The sequence below is a fragment of the Meriones unguiculatus genome, chromosome 16 (genome assembly GCF_030254825.1).
Source record: "Meriones unguiculatus strain TT.TT164.6M chromosome 16, Bangor_MerUng_6.1, whole genome shotgun sequence".
NCBI lineage: Eukaryota > Metazoa > Chordata > Mammalia > Rodentia > Muridae > Meriones > Meriones unguiculatus.
Genome location: NC_083363.1, coordinates 30,768,747 through 30,783,340, shown reverse-complemented (window position 1 = coordinate 30,783,340; position 14,594 = coordinate 30,768,747). Strand labels below are relative to the sequence as shown.

Here is a 14,594-nt window from a genome sequence, read left to right as displayed (position 1 = left end):
ACCCTAAAGCAGCATTTCCACAAACGTCCTTGGTTCTTGGCCTAAAATGCCGGAAGAGAACTGCCCTAGTTTGCTCTTTGGTATTGTGATACACACCATGACCAAACACAGCTCTGTGAGGAAAGGGCTTATTTAGCTTACCGGCTTACAGGCCTTTATGAAGGAAGCCCAGGCACCGAGGGAGGCACCGAGGCAGAAACCATGGAGGAATGCTGCCTGCTGGCTTGCTCCCCGTGGCCTGCTCAGTCTGTTTTCTGATGCAACCCAGGGCCACCTTCCCAGGGGTGGCACTGTTCACAGTGGCCTGGGCCTTTCCATCTTAGCCATCAATTTAAAAAATGCCACAGATCTGCCCGTAAGCCAATTGGATGCAGGTTGAGTTTTCCTATATCAGGTGACTCAAGTTTACATCGAATTGACAAAAAGTAAACAACACGTGTGTGTGTGTGTGTGTGTGTGTGTGTGTGTAGGTGGGTGTGGGGGTGTGAGGGTGTGTGTGTGTTATGTTCTAGTGCCTGCAGAATCCAGAAGAGAGTATCAGATCCCCTGGTACTGGAGTTCCCTATGGTCCACCCAACCTGGGTGCCTGGAATTGAACTCGGGTCCTCTGGAAGTGCTTTTAACCACAGAGCCATCTCTCTGGCTCCCTTAAAAATCTTTCATTATGGAAACCATGAACCCTAAGAAGGGATCCAGATTTCCCAGGTAATATGTAGTAACCCAGCTGGGACTCCGCAACATTTTCAGCAACGGTTTTAAATAATCAGTGGTTTGTATTCAATCACATGCAATTCAAAATCGGTTGTGCTGACACCAGTACACATGTGCTTAGACTTACACGCTACTTGTAGGTGAAACTTTTCATGGATGCACAGAAGTAGAGCGACACGTACATCTGGTGCCTCGTACCCCACTTAGTTGTATTTGCTCTCACGTCCTAGTTTTTCTCTTCTAACTTACTCTCTAATAATTTCATATCTGCATATACGTATTTAATCTCATTCACTCCCTCCTTTCAACATCCCCAAGCCCTCCTCACACGCTCCTCTGCCAGTTTCATGTCCTCTTCTCTTTATTTTTCATCGTGATCTGTTGAGTCCCGTCCTTACAACCCCTGTGGTTGGAGCCATCGGCTGGCTGAATGGAATATGAGCAACCTACCCACAGTCAAGCCCTAAGGGAAAATGCCTCTCTCTCCCCCAACGGACAACAGTGTCTTAGTAAGGGCTGGGGCCTCGTGGGTCCCTCCACTATCCATCCATGCTAGAATGTTGACTAGTAGCGGCCATGAGTTCATGTGTGCAATTGCCATGCCATGTCCAGGTGACAGCATTTCGCAGCACTTGTCCCCATCCCAGGCCTGTCACTGTGATGTCCTCTGAGCCTTGGGACAAAGGATTAATATAGATGTCCCATTTAGGGCTCAACAGTCACTTACTCTCTTATTCTCGGCCCTTTGACAAGTTCTAAATCTCCGCGTTAACTACTGTCTGCAGCAAAAAGAAGTTTCCCTGACCAGAGCTGAGAACAGCACAACACAGACACATACAAACACAAATATTTCAAAAGCAGCTTAATGTGACCATTGAGCAAAACCACACCAGCTGATTTCCTCTTACTGCAGGTGTCATGGCTGGCAGCAAAATGACCCTCCAGGGGTCAGGAATGAAAACACAGGTCAGGCCGACTTAGCTGCGCTGTACCAAACTTGTCGAGTCTGATGTCGTTGTCAGCATAGTTAAACCCCGTCTAACTTGGCAAGAAATTTCCTGGTGGAATAGAATCCCCAGCGCATGAGGAAGCACAATTACATTGAAACTCAACTCAAAGTATGTGTTAGTTCTTCCAAGAAGATGGGTTCTAGAGACAGGCTATCCATATTACCTTATGGACTTAGGGAAGTACCTGGCCTGGTCTTGGTCATACAGATAGAGTAGAGGTCATTTGGGCTGTTAGCCACCTCTGGTCCTGGTTGTGGAAGCCTTGGAAGCCCCTGGTTATACAGAAAATGTAAGACTCAGTCAGACTATTAACTACCTCTGGTCCTGGTTGGGGAAGCTTGATTTGGCCTGGCCCGACAGATAACACAGATCACCAGACTGTTAATCACCATCAATTCCCAGCCTTCTGGGTGGAAAACAGATTGTATTGCCTTTAGAAAGGCAATCCTGCATGCTTAATAGTTCTGGTTTCTTTGGTCATCTGTGGGCACACAACCTTCATGCTTCCAACATCTGCCCATTTTCTTCTTGGATGACCAATCCATAGATGGTTTTGTGTACTTCCTGTAGATGCACAGGCAGTCCAATCTCTGGCTTTCTAGTCGTGATCAGGAAACAGAGCTGGAAGCATCAGCAGCTTAGATCCTGAAGCCCTACAAACTCTTTCGGGTATAAATTCTAAAGGAAGTCGCTCGTAATTCAAAAGACAGTATGATGGAGATGCTCACCACAAAACTATTTGCAATGGGAAGACGAGAGTACAGAAGAGCACATGCACCTGGCTTCCAATTGCCTCTCCTGGTGGACAGCATGCGTGCAATGCAGTATACGTCAGCACTGGAGAACAGTGGCCTGGGCATCTGTACCCAGCAATGAGCGAGAGAAATACCCGGGGAAAAATGCATCACGTCATTTTACAGAAGTACAAGATACAGGCACAGGGCCTGGACAGATGGCCAAGAGAAGTCACTGACCTCACAGAGTTCCAGCATCTCACAACTGCCTGTGACTCCACCGCTGGGGCATCTGATGCCTCTTCTCTCATCTCTACAGGCGCAGCACCCGTGTTCACCCCCCCCCACACACACACAACATACACACACACAACCAAAAATAAATATAATCACAAAGGGGGGGATGCCTCCTTTTTGTAAGATTGTAGTCAAATCCAGGATTACGTAGCAAATGCGTCGGAGTGGTGGCCTCAGTTTGAAGAAATCAAGTGGAAATGAAAAGTGAGAGTGAAACGGGGTAAATGGACCACAAGTGTCGCGTGCACAGGTAGATGACAGCCGTGTGAAATAAGCTGAAATATCTGTGAAGAAACTTCTGTATTTTATTCTCCCCCACATTAAAAAAAAAAAAAAAAAAAAAAAAAAAAAAAAAAAAAAAAAGGAAAATAGGATGTGTTCTCTTTGTAGTGGCCTTTCTGAGGTTGGGAGGCTGACAGTCAGCGTGCTGGTGACGGTGGACGTTCAGGAGGCTGAACTGGACGTGACGTGTGCCAAACCTCACTCTGGCCTCTTCTTATTTTATGAATGTCACATGCTTTTTGTTTCCTAAAGGACCCTGCCCCCTCCCCTGCTCCCACCAGTCAACAATCCTGTTTGAACAACCAGACTTCCTCTGTGAAGATGAAATTGCTTCACTCGATAGACCAACACAATACTGGCCCCAGATGGTCAGCTCTGAGGTGTGGCTGGGTGAGCAGTGCTCTGCTTGGGAAATTTTTCTGTCCCATTAAAGACCCTTTTTTTTTTTCTTGACTTCCTCTGTTTGTTGTCTTCAGATCACAGCCTTTCTTGGTTCCCCATCTTTTCATTGAAGTCATTTCCCCCTCGTATTAAGAATTCTAAATCTAGAGTAGAGGAAGGCCAGGGGCCACGGCATCACCTTGCTCTGCTCTGATGCAATCCAAGAGTCTGAACTTAGGGCTTGAGTGGCGACTGTGCGTGCGTGACTGTGAGCACTGCACTAGGGAAAGAGAGCGGGTGAGGCGCATGATGCCAGCGGAGACAGGACAGAGAATGAGACCATCCTGGGGCAGGAGGCACAGGGGTGGTGCTCTGGGGGGAGGTACTGGAGCTGGGTGTTGGGGCGCTGAGAGAGTCTGACTTGCAGATTGACTTCCTGTGGGAGGTCACCCTGGAGGAGGTCTGGGTTATGGGAGGGAGTGGCTCTTAGGGGTGACAGTGAAAGGGTTAGTCTAACTTTGTAACCTATATGTCTTCTAAAGCCTATAGTTTTGAGTTTTAGGTCCAGGTTAAGCTAAAGCCTCTTAGTACCTTTCCAGAGAGTGAAGAAATGTGACCCTATCCGTGAGGACAGATATAAAAAAAGGGCAAGCAAGCAATGACCTTCACTCAGCAAAAGAAGGACCAGACCCTTGTCCTTGAGATAGCATTTCTTAGCAACAAACCTAGACTTCTTCTGAGTAGCTTTTGACCTCCAGCCAAAAGTCTGTAGCCCCTAATCTTCAAGGATGAGCTAACCACCCCTACCTTAAATTGCAGCTGCATCCACACTTGGCAGGACTGGCCAAGCTTGAGCACCTAAGACTAACCAATTATCTTACTTTATAACTTCTTCATCCAATCCTAAATTGCCAAAACTGCAACTTCAAATTTCCCGCACTTTTTCTTTTAAAAACCTAAAGGCCTTTGTCTCCTGGTGTGGTGGCACTCTTTGCTGACCAGCAAGGGTGACCCCGTTGTACAATGGTTAATAAACCTCTTGCTTTTGCAACGAGTCTTGGTCTGGGGGAGTTTCTGGGAAGGGCGCGATTGAACAAGAGAGCGAGTGAGGCGCGTGATGCCAGCAGAGACAGGACAGAGAATGAGACCATCCTGGGGCAGGAGGCATAGGGGTGGTGCTCTGGGGGGAGGTACTGGAGCTGGGTGTTGGGGCGCTGAGAGAGTCTGACTTGCAGATTGACTTCCCGTGGGAGGTCACCCTGGAGGAGGTCTGGGTTGTGGGAGGGAGTGGCTCTTAGGGGTGACAGCACTGCTGATTTGAGGGAGGGCCTGACGGTTGTCTCCTGTCGGCCTGTCCCACGGCTTCAGTAGAGTTGCAGCTTGCAGTGGTTGGGGCGGCTGTGGTCACTGGGTATAGTCGTTCTTCCCATACCCTGAGGACTTCCGGACAGCACTGAAGCTGGCATATTCTGAAACCTCCATCTTCACTGCCTCTGCCCTATATTCCTGTCCCTGAGGAAGGAGGGGGAAGGGGAAATTCAGAGTGAAGGCTTTCTGCGGCGCCTTCTCCTGCCCCGGGACTGCTAGCTGACATCTTCCTCTTTAGCCCTTCTTCCCGGCACCTTCTGTTTTTCTCTGACCTGAAGAGAGCTCAACAAGGGCCTCAAGCTTCTCTTTTCCTCAGAGGATGCTTTCTGAGGAACAGGCAGAGAGTCCAAGAAATGGCACTTCTATTCACAAGACCACTAAGATCTTACCCATCCGTCTCAGCCCTACTGTCCTGTCATGAACCTTCCCTTGGTATGTACACATGAACAGTTTGAGCTCACTGCAGAGCTGTCTCTGGACGTAAAGCTCTATCATGCCCGATTCAGATCAAAGCAAGTTTGTTTCAAAGTGTCCTCCAAGCCTCTGGGGATGGGTGGCCTGGTCCTCCTAACCTTAAGACAGGGAGGGAAGGGAACAGCAAAACGGGCCAAGTGAAAACGCTAACTAGCCCAAAGGCAATTGTCTTATTTAAGGTTTTATAGCTGTGAAGACACACCATGACTACAGCAATTCATATATATATATGAATATATATATATATATATATATATACATATATATATATGAAAGCATTTAATCAGAGCTAGTTTACAGTTTCAGAGGTTTAGTCCATTATTGTCTTGGCTGGGAAATATGGTGTCCTACAGGCAGACTTGGTGCTAAAGGAGCTGAGAGTTCTACATCTTTTTTTGGTTGGTTGGTTAGTTTTGGTCTTTTGGGTTTCTCTGTGTAGCCTTGACTATCTTGGACTTGCTTTGTAGACCAGGCTGGCCTCGAACTCACAAAGATTCATCTGCCTCTGCCTCCTGAGTGCTGGGATTACAGGCTTGTACCACCCCCGCCATCCCCACCAGCTGAGTTCTACATCTTGATCCGAAGGCAGAAGGAGACTGTGTGCCACACTGGGCATAGGCTGAGCCTATAACACCTCAAAGTCCGCCCCAACAGTGACACATTTCCTCCAACAAGGCCACGCCTCCTAATAGTATCACTCTCTATGGGCCAAGCATTCAAACATATGAGCCTATGGGGGGGGGCATGCCTATTCAAACAACCACATTAATGTCTCCAGAGGAAGTTACTATTGTTTACCTGGTGATAATGAAAGTGCAGAAGCAGGGAAACAGGAAGTTCAGCCATGGGAAGCTCATCCGTGAAGGGAAAGCTCAATTAAGAACCAGCTGGCTGCCTCAACGTTCCTAGGTGATTTTTGTGGGGTATTATGAAGACCGTATTTGATGGTATCTGTATCTGTTCTGTCTGTTTGTTTGTTGAAGCCTCATCCCAGAGGACACGGCTCTACCGGGGACTCTGTTATTAGAAACTCCAGCTGGTGCCTCAATGGGGCTTCCTTAGGTTTTGCTGGATGTTTTAAATGCCCTGTTTCATGATGGCTTGCTAGCTCTCTGTCATTTGGTATCTGTTCTTTCACTTTGGCTTTCTGTATACCTCATAAACAGACTCACTTGAATCTGAAACTGTGGTTATATGGATCGTTTGCCAGACCCTGCAGAGCACCCTCTCCCCAGTCAGGCTACTCACCTGGCAGCGCCTTCGGCAAATAACCACACAGAAAACTGACAGCAGCAGGCCCTTGAGCAGGAGGAGTCCACACTGAACGGAGAGCAGAAGGCTCGTGGAGGTCCAGCAAGGAGAGGAAGGAGAACTTTGGTTTCTGGAGGCAGGGAGCAGATAGAGGAGCCTGGGTTAGGACAACTGTCACCTGCTCCTGTGCAACCCCCAGACAGCTCCTTGTAGCTGGAGTTCACCTGCCTGAGGACCCACCCTGAGCCTTGAAGGGAAAATGGATATAAGTGGGAGAGACAGCCATAGGGTCTCAGGGCTGGAGAGGAAACTGAGTTATAAGAAACCCAATTGGAAGGGTAAGAACTCTGGCTGGGGATCTGAACTGAGCTACAAGAAGGAACCTTCTCGCCGGGCCAGATAAGAAGCCGTCAAGCTGGTCCAGAAGCAGATCTGCTCGGAGGAGATGGTCCCAGGACCAGAGCTCAGCAGGCCAGTGAGGAAGTCACAGAGAGACCCTTCAGGGAACCCAAGTTGTCACCTTGTCCACTCCTTCCCAGTGTGTGGCTGCTTTGCTCACTGAGCAGATGTGAGCTGGTGGCTCCTGGTGACTGATTGGTATGTGTGAATATGTGTGTTTGCCTTTCAGATTTTCTCTTCCATTGATTATATTTCTCGTTGTCTGCCATCTTTTTTCACTGCCATCTTTTTCTTTGAGGACTATAAATTGCACTGCTGTGTTTGTCTTCGGCTCTTTTCAATTAACTTTCCCCAGTCTGTTCTCTGCTTGTGAACACTTTCCTTAACGTTGTTTGTTGAGTAAAATGCGATTTGTTTAACTTTCCCCCGTGATGTGTGTTTCTAAAGTTTTCTGGAAAAAAAAAAAAATCCTCTCCTCCTCACCCAGACATTCATTTGCTTTTTTATTTATTTTGCTCTTTTGAGACAGAGTCTCACTACGTAGCCCTGGCTGTCCTAGAACTCACGATGCAGACCAGGCTGGCCTTGAGATCACAGAGATCCCCCTGCCTCTGCCTCCTAAGCGCTGGGATTAAAGCTGTGCACCACCACGCCTGACATCATCTGCTTTAAACAAAAAACAAAAAACTTAAGTTTAGTTGGGGTTCATTCTTAAATTATGTAGCTAGTTTTCCAAATAATGGGACCTTGTCCCTACTGTCTGTGGATGTCACTTCATATTACATTATGCTTCTGCTTGCATGCTTCCAGCGTGGTCCTCATTAGGGTCCACTCATTAGGGTCCACTCATTAGGGTCCACTCATTAGTGTTTTTTTGTTGGTTTTTTTTTTTTTTAAGATAGAGTTTTATGTAGTTCAGACTAGCCTGAATTGTTTTTTATTCACTTTACATCCTGGTTATAGCCCCAGCCCTCCTTCCTCACGGTCCCATCCTTCCACCCTCCCCAGTCCCCTATTCCTCAGACAAGGGGAGCTCCCTTTCCCATCCACCCCAGCTCATCAAGTTGCAGAGGACATGAGCCAGTTTTCTTCCCCTGTGGCCTGGCAAGGCAGTCCTGCCAGGAGGAAGTGATCTAAAAGCTGGCAAGTGAGTCTGTATCCGATGCAGTCCCCACTTCTCTTACTAAAGGACCCACTTGAGGCCTAAGCTGCCCATCTGCTACATCTGTGTAGAGGCCTAGGGCCAGTCCATGCATGGTCCTTGGTTGATGCTGCAGTCTCAGTAAACCCCTCTGGGCCCTAGTTAGCCGGCTCTGCTGGTCTTCTTGTGGAGCTCCTGTCACTTCTGGGTCCTTTTCTCTTTCCTCCCACTTTTCCACAAGACTCCCTATGCATCATCCAGTGTTTTAGCCTCAAACTCTTATGTAGCTAGACCAGGATGACTTTGAATTCCTGACACCACCCCCACCACCACCTCCCAATTCTGGGGAGTACTGGCTGGGCAAGGCTCACTCCTCTACCTGTACTGCACTGTTCTCAGAGGTAACAGTTTTTTTTTAATCTTATGTTTTGTATGAGAGCTCTGCCTGCACATATGTATGTGCGCCATATGCATGCCCAGAGGGCGGAAGGGGATGTCAGATGCCAGGAACTGGAGTTACAGACAGTGGTAAGCCTATTGCGGGTGCTGGGAATTAAACCCGGGCATGGGCTTTGTTGATCTTGGATCTGAGAACCTTGCCTAGCTCTTTGATGGGACTTCATGGTTGCTTGATGTCTGGGGTTTTGTTGTTGCTTGTTTGCTTCTTGGATTTGAGGAGGTAGGTTGGGTTTTGTTCTGTCTCCATTTGTTGCTGGTTTGTCGAGCTTGCTGTTTGCACAGCCCTGGTCTTAGAAGCTGCTCTGTAGACCAGACTGGTCTTGCTCTCACAGAGATCCACCTGCCCTTACCTCCCCAGTGCTACATATTTTATCTCGGTCATGACAGCAGTATATCTAGTGTGCTAAACTTTTCAAAGAAACATTTATAGGTTTTTCTGGTCTTCATTTTTTTAAAAAAAATATCCTTTTAATTTTTTGCGATCTCGCTGTCTTTTCTTACTCACGGGGGTGTGTGGGGCGTCTGATGGCTTCAGCTATCTCATTACATTTGATATGGAATCCCATTCTTGTCCTTTGTAGATAATCTGCACATTTCTAGAATGTTCTCATCTTGACCTTCTCAAGTCATGAACTAGGTCTACAGATGTCTGCTTGTCTATGTCTGTGGGCGTGGTCCCTGTTTCCTCTCTTGACAATGACTTTATATGGGGGTGTGGTGTGGTGTGGTGCTAGAGGAGAGAGAGAGAGAGAGAGAGAGAGAGAGAGAGAGAGAGAGAGAACTCTCTTATGTCCAGCATCTTTGTCTACCTTTTGAGACAAGGTCTCTTCCTTAAGGTAGAGCTCGCGGCTGATGAGACTGGCTGGCCGTTGAGCCTGTGAGATCTGCCTGTCCCTGCCTTCCAGCACCGAGATTACAGGTAGATTACATGCTACTGTACCCAGCTTGTTATGTGGCTGCTGGGGACCCAGACTCAGGTACTCATGTTTGCACGGCAAACACTCTAATCTAGCCAGCTTCCTAGCCCTGTGTGAGTCTTTGTAATCTGAGAATCTTCCTTTTCCAATTCTGTGAAATCTGTATTTATTCTTTCTTCAATTATTTCTTTCTTTCCATCTTTTCTTACAGAGATTCTGGTTTGTCCTGGCCCTCTCTGCTTTTTCTACAGCCCCTCCAATGTTTGGGACCTGTTCCCCAGACCCCAGTCTTCTTTTTCCCCCTCCATGTCAGAACCTGAGAACTCCTCTGCAGAGCCGGGTCCCCAGCCATCCTGAGATTGATCCTGGGGTCCCTGGTTCCTGGACCACATGCGCTCCCTGGGCATTCTTTCCCAGGACCTTTCCTCTGAAGGCACCTGACTCACCTGTACTCAGAGCCATTGATGGACGAGCCAGTGGTCTCCTCTGGAAGAGCTGTCAGAACTAAGAACACAAAGATGGTGCTTTCTCAGAGAACTAAGACAAAGACCAAGACCGGGTCCCAAGAACATGAGAGGAAGTAGAAAAGGGTTAGATGGGACCGCACCTCACATTCCCTCCAGCCAGGGCTTCCTGGACCTAAAATTTTTACAGTTATGATTTCTACATATGTTTGGTCCTCAATCATAAAGGCAGGCCTCCCCTAACCTCACCCTCCCCAAGTTGACTGGTTATCCCTGTTTCCTTTTGGCAGACCTACCTGTGCTTGTTGGGAACCAAGTAGTCATCTGTGGAGGAGTTGATGCTGGAGAAAAAAAGACAAAGACCAAGACCGGGTCCCAAAACCATGAGAGGAAGTAGAAAAGGGTTAGATGGGACCACACCTTACATTCCCTCCAGCCAGGGCTTCCTGGACGTAAAATTTTTACAGTTATGATTTCTACATATGTTAGGTCCTCGATCATAAAGGCAGGCCTCCCCTAACCTCACCCTCCCCAAGTGGACTGGTTATCCCTGTTTCCTTTTGGCGGACCTACCTGTGCTTGTTGGGAACCAAGTTGTCATCTGTGGAGGAGTTGATGCTGGAGAAAAAAAACAAAGGCAACTACGCATGAAAGGGAGAATGGAGCTTAGGTCCTAAACTGTGAAAGATGTAGGAGACTCAGAGATAACTGGGCCTAAAATCTTTAACTTAAAACTTTTACATATTTGTAGGATGTTGAGATAGCCTGATGATCTGAGTTTAAATCTTAGAACCCACAGTGGAAGGAGAGAGTCAACTTCCAAAAGTTGTCCTCTGACCTCCATATGTATACCATGGCCCATTCACTCATTAATAATAATAATAACAAATTTAAAGGGGCTTTTACAGTTTACATTTATACTATGCCATTTACCGTTTCAATACTTGTATATATGGCATGACAGTCAAACCAAAGTTAGCTGTGTACTCAAAATTTATCATTTCTTCATGGTACGAACATTAAAAACCCTTTCTTCTAGCCTTTTAAAAATGATTAGAACCTGGAGTGGTGGCTCTTCGGTTAAGAGCACTAGCTGCGGGGATGAGGTCCCCCCTATCAGTGGACTTGGAAAGGGGCACGGTGGAGATGAGGGAGGGAGGGAGGGACTGGGAGGGAATGAGGGATCGGGACACGGCTGGGATACAGAGTTAATAAAATGTAACTGATAAAAAAAAAATTAAAAAAAAGGAAAAAAAAAAAGAAAAAGAAAAAAAAAAAGAGCACTAGCTGCTCTTACCGAGGGTCGGGGTTTGAATTCCAGCATCCACACGGTAACTCACAACCAACCATAACTCCGGTTCCAGGGGACCCAACATCCTTCCCTGACCTCCATAGGCACCAAGCATGTATGTGTCGCACAGTTTCCGGTGACCACCGGTCTATCCAACGTCTATCAAATCAGCATGCTGCTATTGTTGTTTGGTGGTTTTTGAGACAGAGTCTCACTATGTAGCTCTGACTTGCCTGGAACTCCCTGTATAGACCAGGCTGACCTCAACCTCATGGAGATCCACCTGCCTCTGCCTCCTGAGTGCTGGGATTAGAGAAGCGTGTCACCATGCTGGCTAGCATTTTTTTTTAAGTCAGGGTTCTATGTAGCCCAGGCTGACCTCATACTTACTACACAACTCGAGACGGTGAACGAGTGATCCACCTGCCTCCACCTCCCAAGAGCTGGGACCATAGGCTGGCAGGACATACAGGACTTCCAGGTCGTTTACACAATGCCTGTGCTAATCTACACTCCCACCAGCCACATAGAAGGCTTCCCTTGCCCCAAGTCTTCCCAGCCCTGTTATCTTTTGCCTTTCGTGGAAAGTGAGATAATCTTTCTAGATTCTTTCTAGAGTGAGCTAGTCTCTCACTGTGGTTTTCATTCACATTTCCCTGGTAGTCAGTGATGTTGCGGATTTCCTTGGACATCTGTACGTTGTGATTTTTTTTTTTTTTTTTTTTTACGCCTGCTCAGATTGTCAGGGGATCATTATGCATAGCAGAAAGCAAATTTGGCCTCCCAGTGGGGAAGTATGTTGTGATGTACCAGATAACACTTCATCTCTCTAGATCCGAAGCCCTGAAGGGAGCTTCCTCATTGCCCAGTCCCTAGGGTTTTCCACCCAAGGGGAAAGCCCACTGGTTCCCCAAGTTGCCTGTCATTCCTCTTTCCTCCTGAAAATCTACCCATCTTTGTTTGGAGCCAGATGCTGGTCGGTGGAGGAAGAGTGGACAAGGCTGTAGGAGAAAAAGAGAAGATGACTGTGCAGTCCAAAAGAAAATCAAGTTTGACCCACTAGCAGTGACAGGATATAGGGGAGTGCAGAGGAGGTCATTGGGGTCCCTTGAGCCAGCACTGGTCTGCACCTCAGGTCTGCACAAGTACACCTGTGTAAGAAAGAGAGCCGGAGGGCTGGAAAGATGGCTCAGCCATTCGGAACACAGATTGCTTTTTCAGAGAATCTGTTTGTTCCTGGCACCCACGCTGAGTGGCTCACAGCCTCTAGTGACTCTAGTCCCATCGGGATCCTACTCCCTAGCCTCCGTGGGCTCTGGAAAACATGGCATGTGCCCACAAGTGAACATAGCTCAAAATAAAAACACCCCAATACTTTTGAGACAGGGTCTTACTATGTAGCTCTGGCTGGCCTGGAACTCACTATATAGACTAGACTGCCCTCCAACCCAGAGAGCCACCTCCCTCTGCCTCCCAAATGTTGGGATTAATGTTGGGTTTTTTTAGATTGCACTATGCCAATCAAAAAAAAAATGAGTCAGAAAGACTCCAGGTGCCTGCCCCATGAAATTTAAACATCCTTCCTCAATGCCTGAGCCAGGAATGACAGATCAGAAGCTGTCTGTAGGGACAGGGCACCCATGCTCTTCAGTCAGATCAGATGTCAGATTTGGGAGGGGACAGAGACAAGGGAGAGGTGATATGTATTTCACTTGGTCCCTAGAAGAGAGGTTATATCTCCCAAGAAAGGCCTCACCTGGAGACACCACCAGGCTGATGTTTCGGAGAACGTTCATCTCGTTGCGGGAGGGGTTGTATGGTCCACACCAGTAGAATGCTGAGTCCTTCTCCGTGAGGTGGGTCATGGTGATGCTGAAGAAGCCGGCTTCAGGATCATCCCAGATTGTGCTCTGGGACGCCTTGTCTGCCTTCCGAGGCTCAGAGGTGGTGACCACTCGATTACATCTAGTTGGAGCTGTCTGCTGACACCACGTTTTCTGCACATAAGGCCCCGCCTCGGGCTTGTACTGGCACTGCACCGATAGGTTCTGTCCTACCACTCTACGGACTTCCTCAGATACTGCCGCACCCCAGACACCTGGACAACAAACCCTCAGGTCAGAGCCCCAGCTGTATACATCTGTTTGCAGGGCTGGGAATGCCAAGAAGCAATGACTTCCAGTACTAGACTCAGAACATGGCCCCCAAACCAGCTCTGGTCACAGGGTCAGCCTGACAGCTACCAGACCCTTGTCCTTTCATCCCACCTCTCTATACCTTGTACCTTGAATCACCTCACCTGAGGCCAGGAACACCAGCAACACAGGGGCCAAAAGCAGTTGTGAGCACCTCCAGGCCATACCACCCCGGATTCTGTCAGTGGAGGAGAGGAGAAGGGGATGCCTTTAGAATGGGCAAGAGTCTCCCTTGATTCTCAGCATCTGTGACATATAAGAAGAAAGGAAGACCAGAGCTGTGTTTGGGGAAGTAGTTGGCCTGGGTAGGCGGGTTCTATGGACACAAGAGGAACAGTAGTCAGGCCTGGACTGGGGCCCCCTTGCTGCAGGGTCCACCTCTGGCCCTCACACTTCAGCCCTGTTCCTACGCCTTGCCTTCTTTTTGCTCATCCTCTCCCCAAGGCACTCCATACCATCCACAATCACATTTCTGCATTATCGCTACCACAACAAAACAAAACAAAACAAAAAAAAAACAAAAAACAAAGCAAAACAAAAAGTTAAGAACACTCAAGAAAAAAAAAATAGCTGTGTGGAGCAAGAGGTTCGTTCCTCTTTTCTTTTTCAGTGAGAAAGGTCAAAGGTCCCTAGAGGTGTGCCCAGAGTCTTGGGTATGCCCACCTCAAAGATAAGTCAGGGGCCTCACTTCCAAGCAATAATGTGTTTTCATCCTGGGAGGTTTGTGAGCCACCAGACTCCAAGGGCAGGCTGTAAGAATGGTCCCTGGAAAGGGTGAGGGGATGGCTACCAGCAGGTAAAAGAACGCTTGCGGAAAGATTACCGGAAGGGAGACCAAGAGGAAGGGAGACCTTTTAGCGGTGAGAAAGGAAGAAGGGGAATTCATGACTATGTCAACTGGTATTTGTTGAAGGGACACATAAGTGAGTAAAAAAAAAAAAAAAAAAAGAGGGAGAAATCATCTTGTGTTAACATCTCACATGCAAAAGCGTGTGGAAGAAATGGTGAAATGCTGAGACAATCTAGCAATAAAATAAATGGATGTTAGACTTTATATTCAAAATATTAAACAGCCACAAGTTCCTGTTAATTTAGGAAGATGATGGAGTAAATAATCAGGAGAGAACTATACCTCCCACGTGCAAGGATTCTGGAAACTATCGATGGCAGACTAAGGACCGTATCCCCCCAAAGTCATGGGATGAAACCAGAGGTCGGGC

General features: G+C 47.7%; 1 protein-coding gene across 1 annotated transcript; it reads right to left on the bottom strand.

Moving 5' to 3' along the window:
* Nucleotides 1–3,225: 3,225 nt before the first annotated feature.
* LOC110548744 (trem-like transcript 4 protein) lies at nt 3,226–13,642 on the bottom strand. The gene is made up of 7 exons (XM_021637289.2): nt 13,479–13,642; nt 12,936–13,277; nt 10,462–10,506; nt 10,185–10,229; nt 9,871–9,928; nt 6,506–6,638; nt 3,226–4,927 (listed from the first exon to the last, which is right to left on the bottom strand). The coding sequence occupies exons 1-7, from the start codon at nt 13,537–13,539 to the stop codon at nt 4,820–4,822; spliced, it is 792 nt and encodes a 263-aa protein (XP_021492964.1). The 5' UTR covers nt 13,540–13,642; the 3' UTR covers nt 3,226–4,819.
* Nucleotides 13,643–14,594: the final 952 nt, after the last annotated feature.

Coding starts and splice junctions, on each gene's coding strand:
- LOC110548744 (XM_021637289.2), bottom strand. CDS start 13,539: ATGGCCTGGAGGTGCTCACAACTGCTTTTGGCCCCTGTGTTGCTGGTG. Junction 10,507..12,935: donor CAGCCTGGTGGTGTCTCCAG/GTGAGGCCTTTC, acceptor TTTTTTCTCCAG/CATCAACTCCTCCACAGATG. Junction 6,639..9,870: donor ATCAATGGCTCTGAGTACAG/GTGAGTCAGGTG, acceptor CCCTGCCTCCAG/AAACCAAAGTTCTCCTTCCT.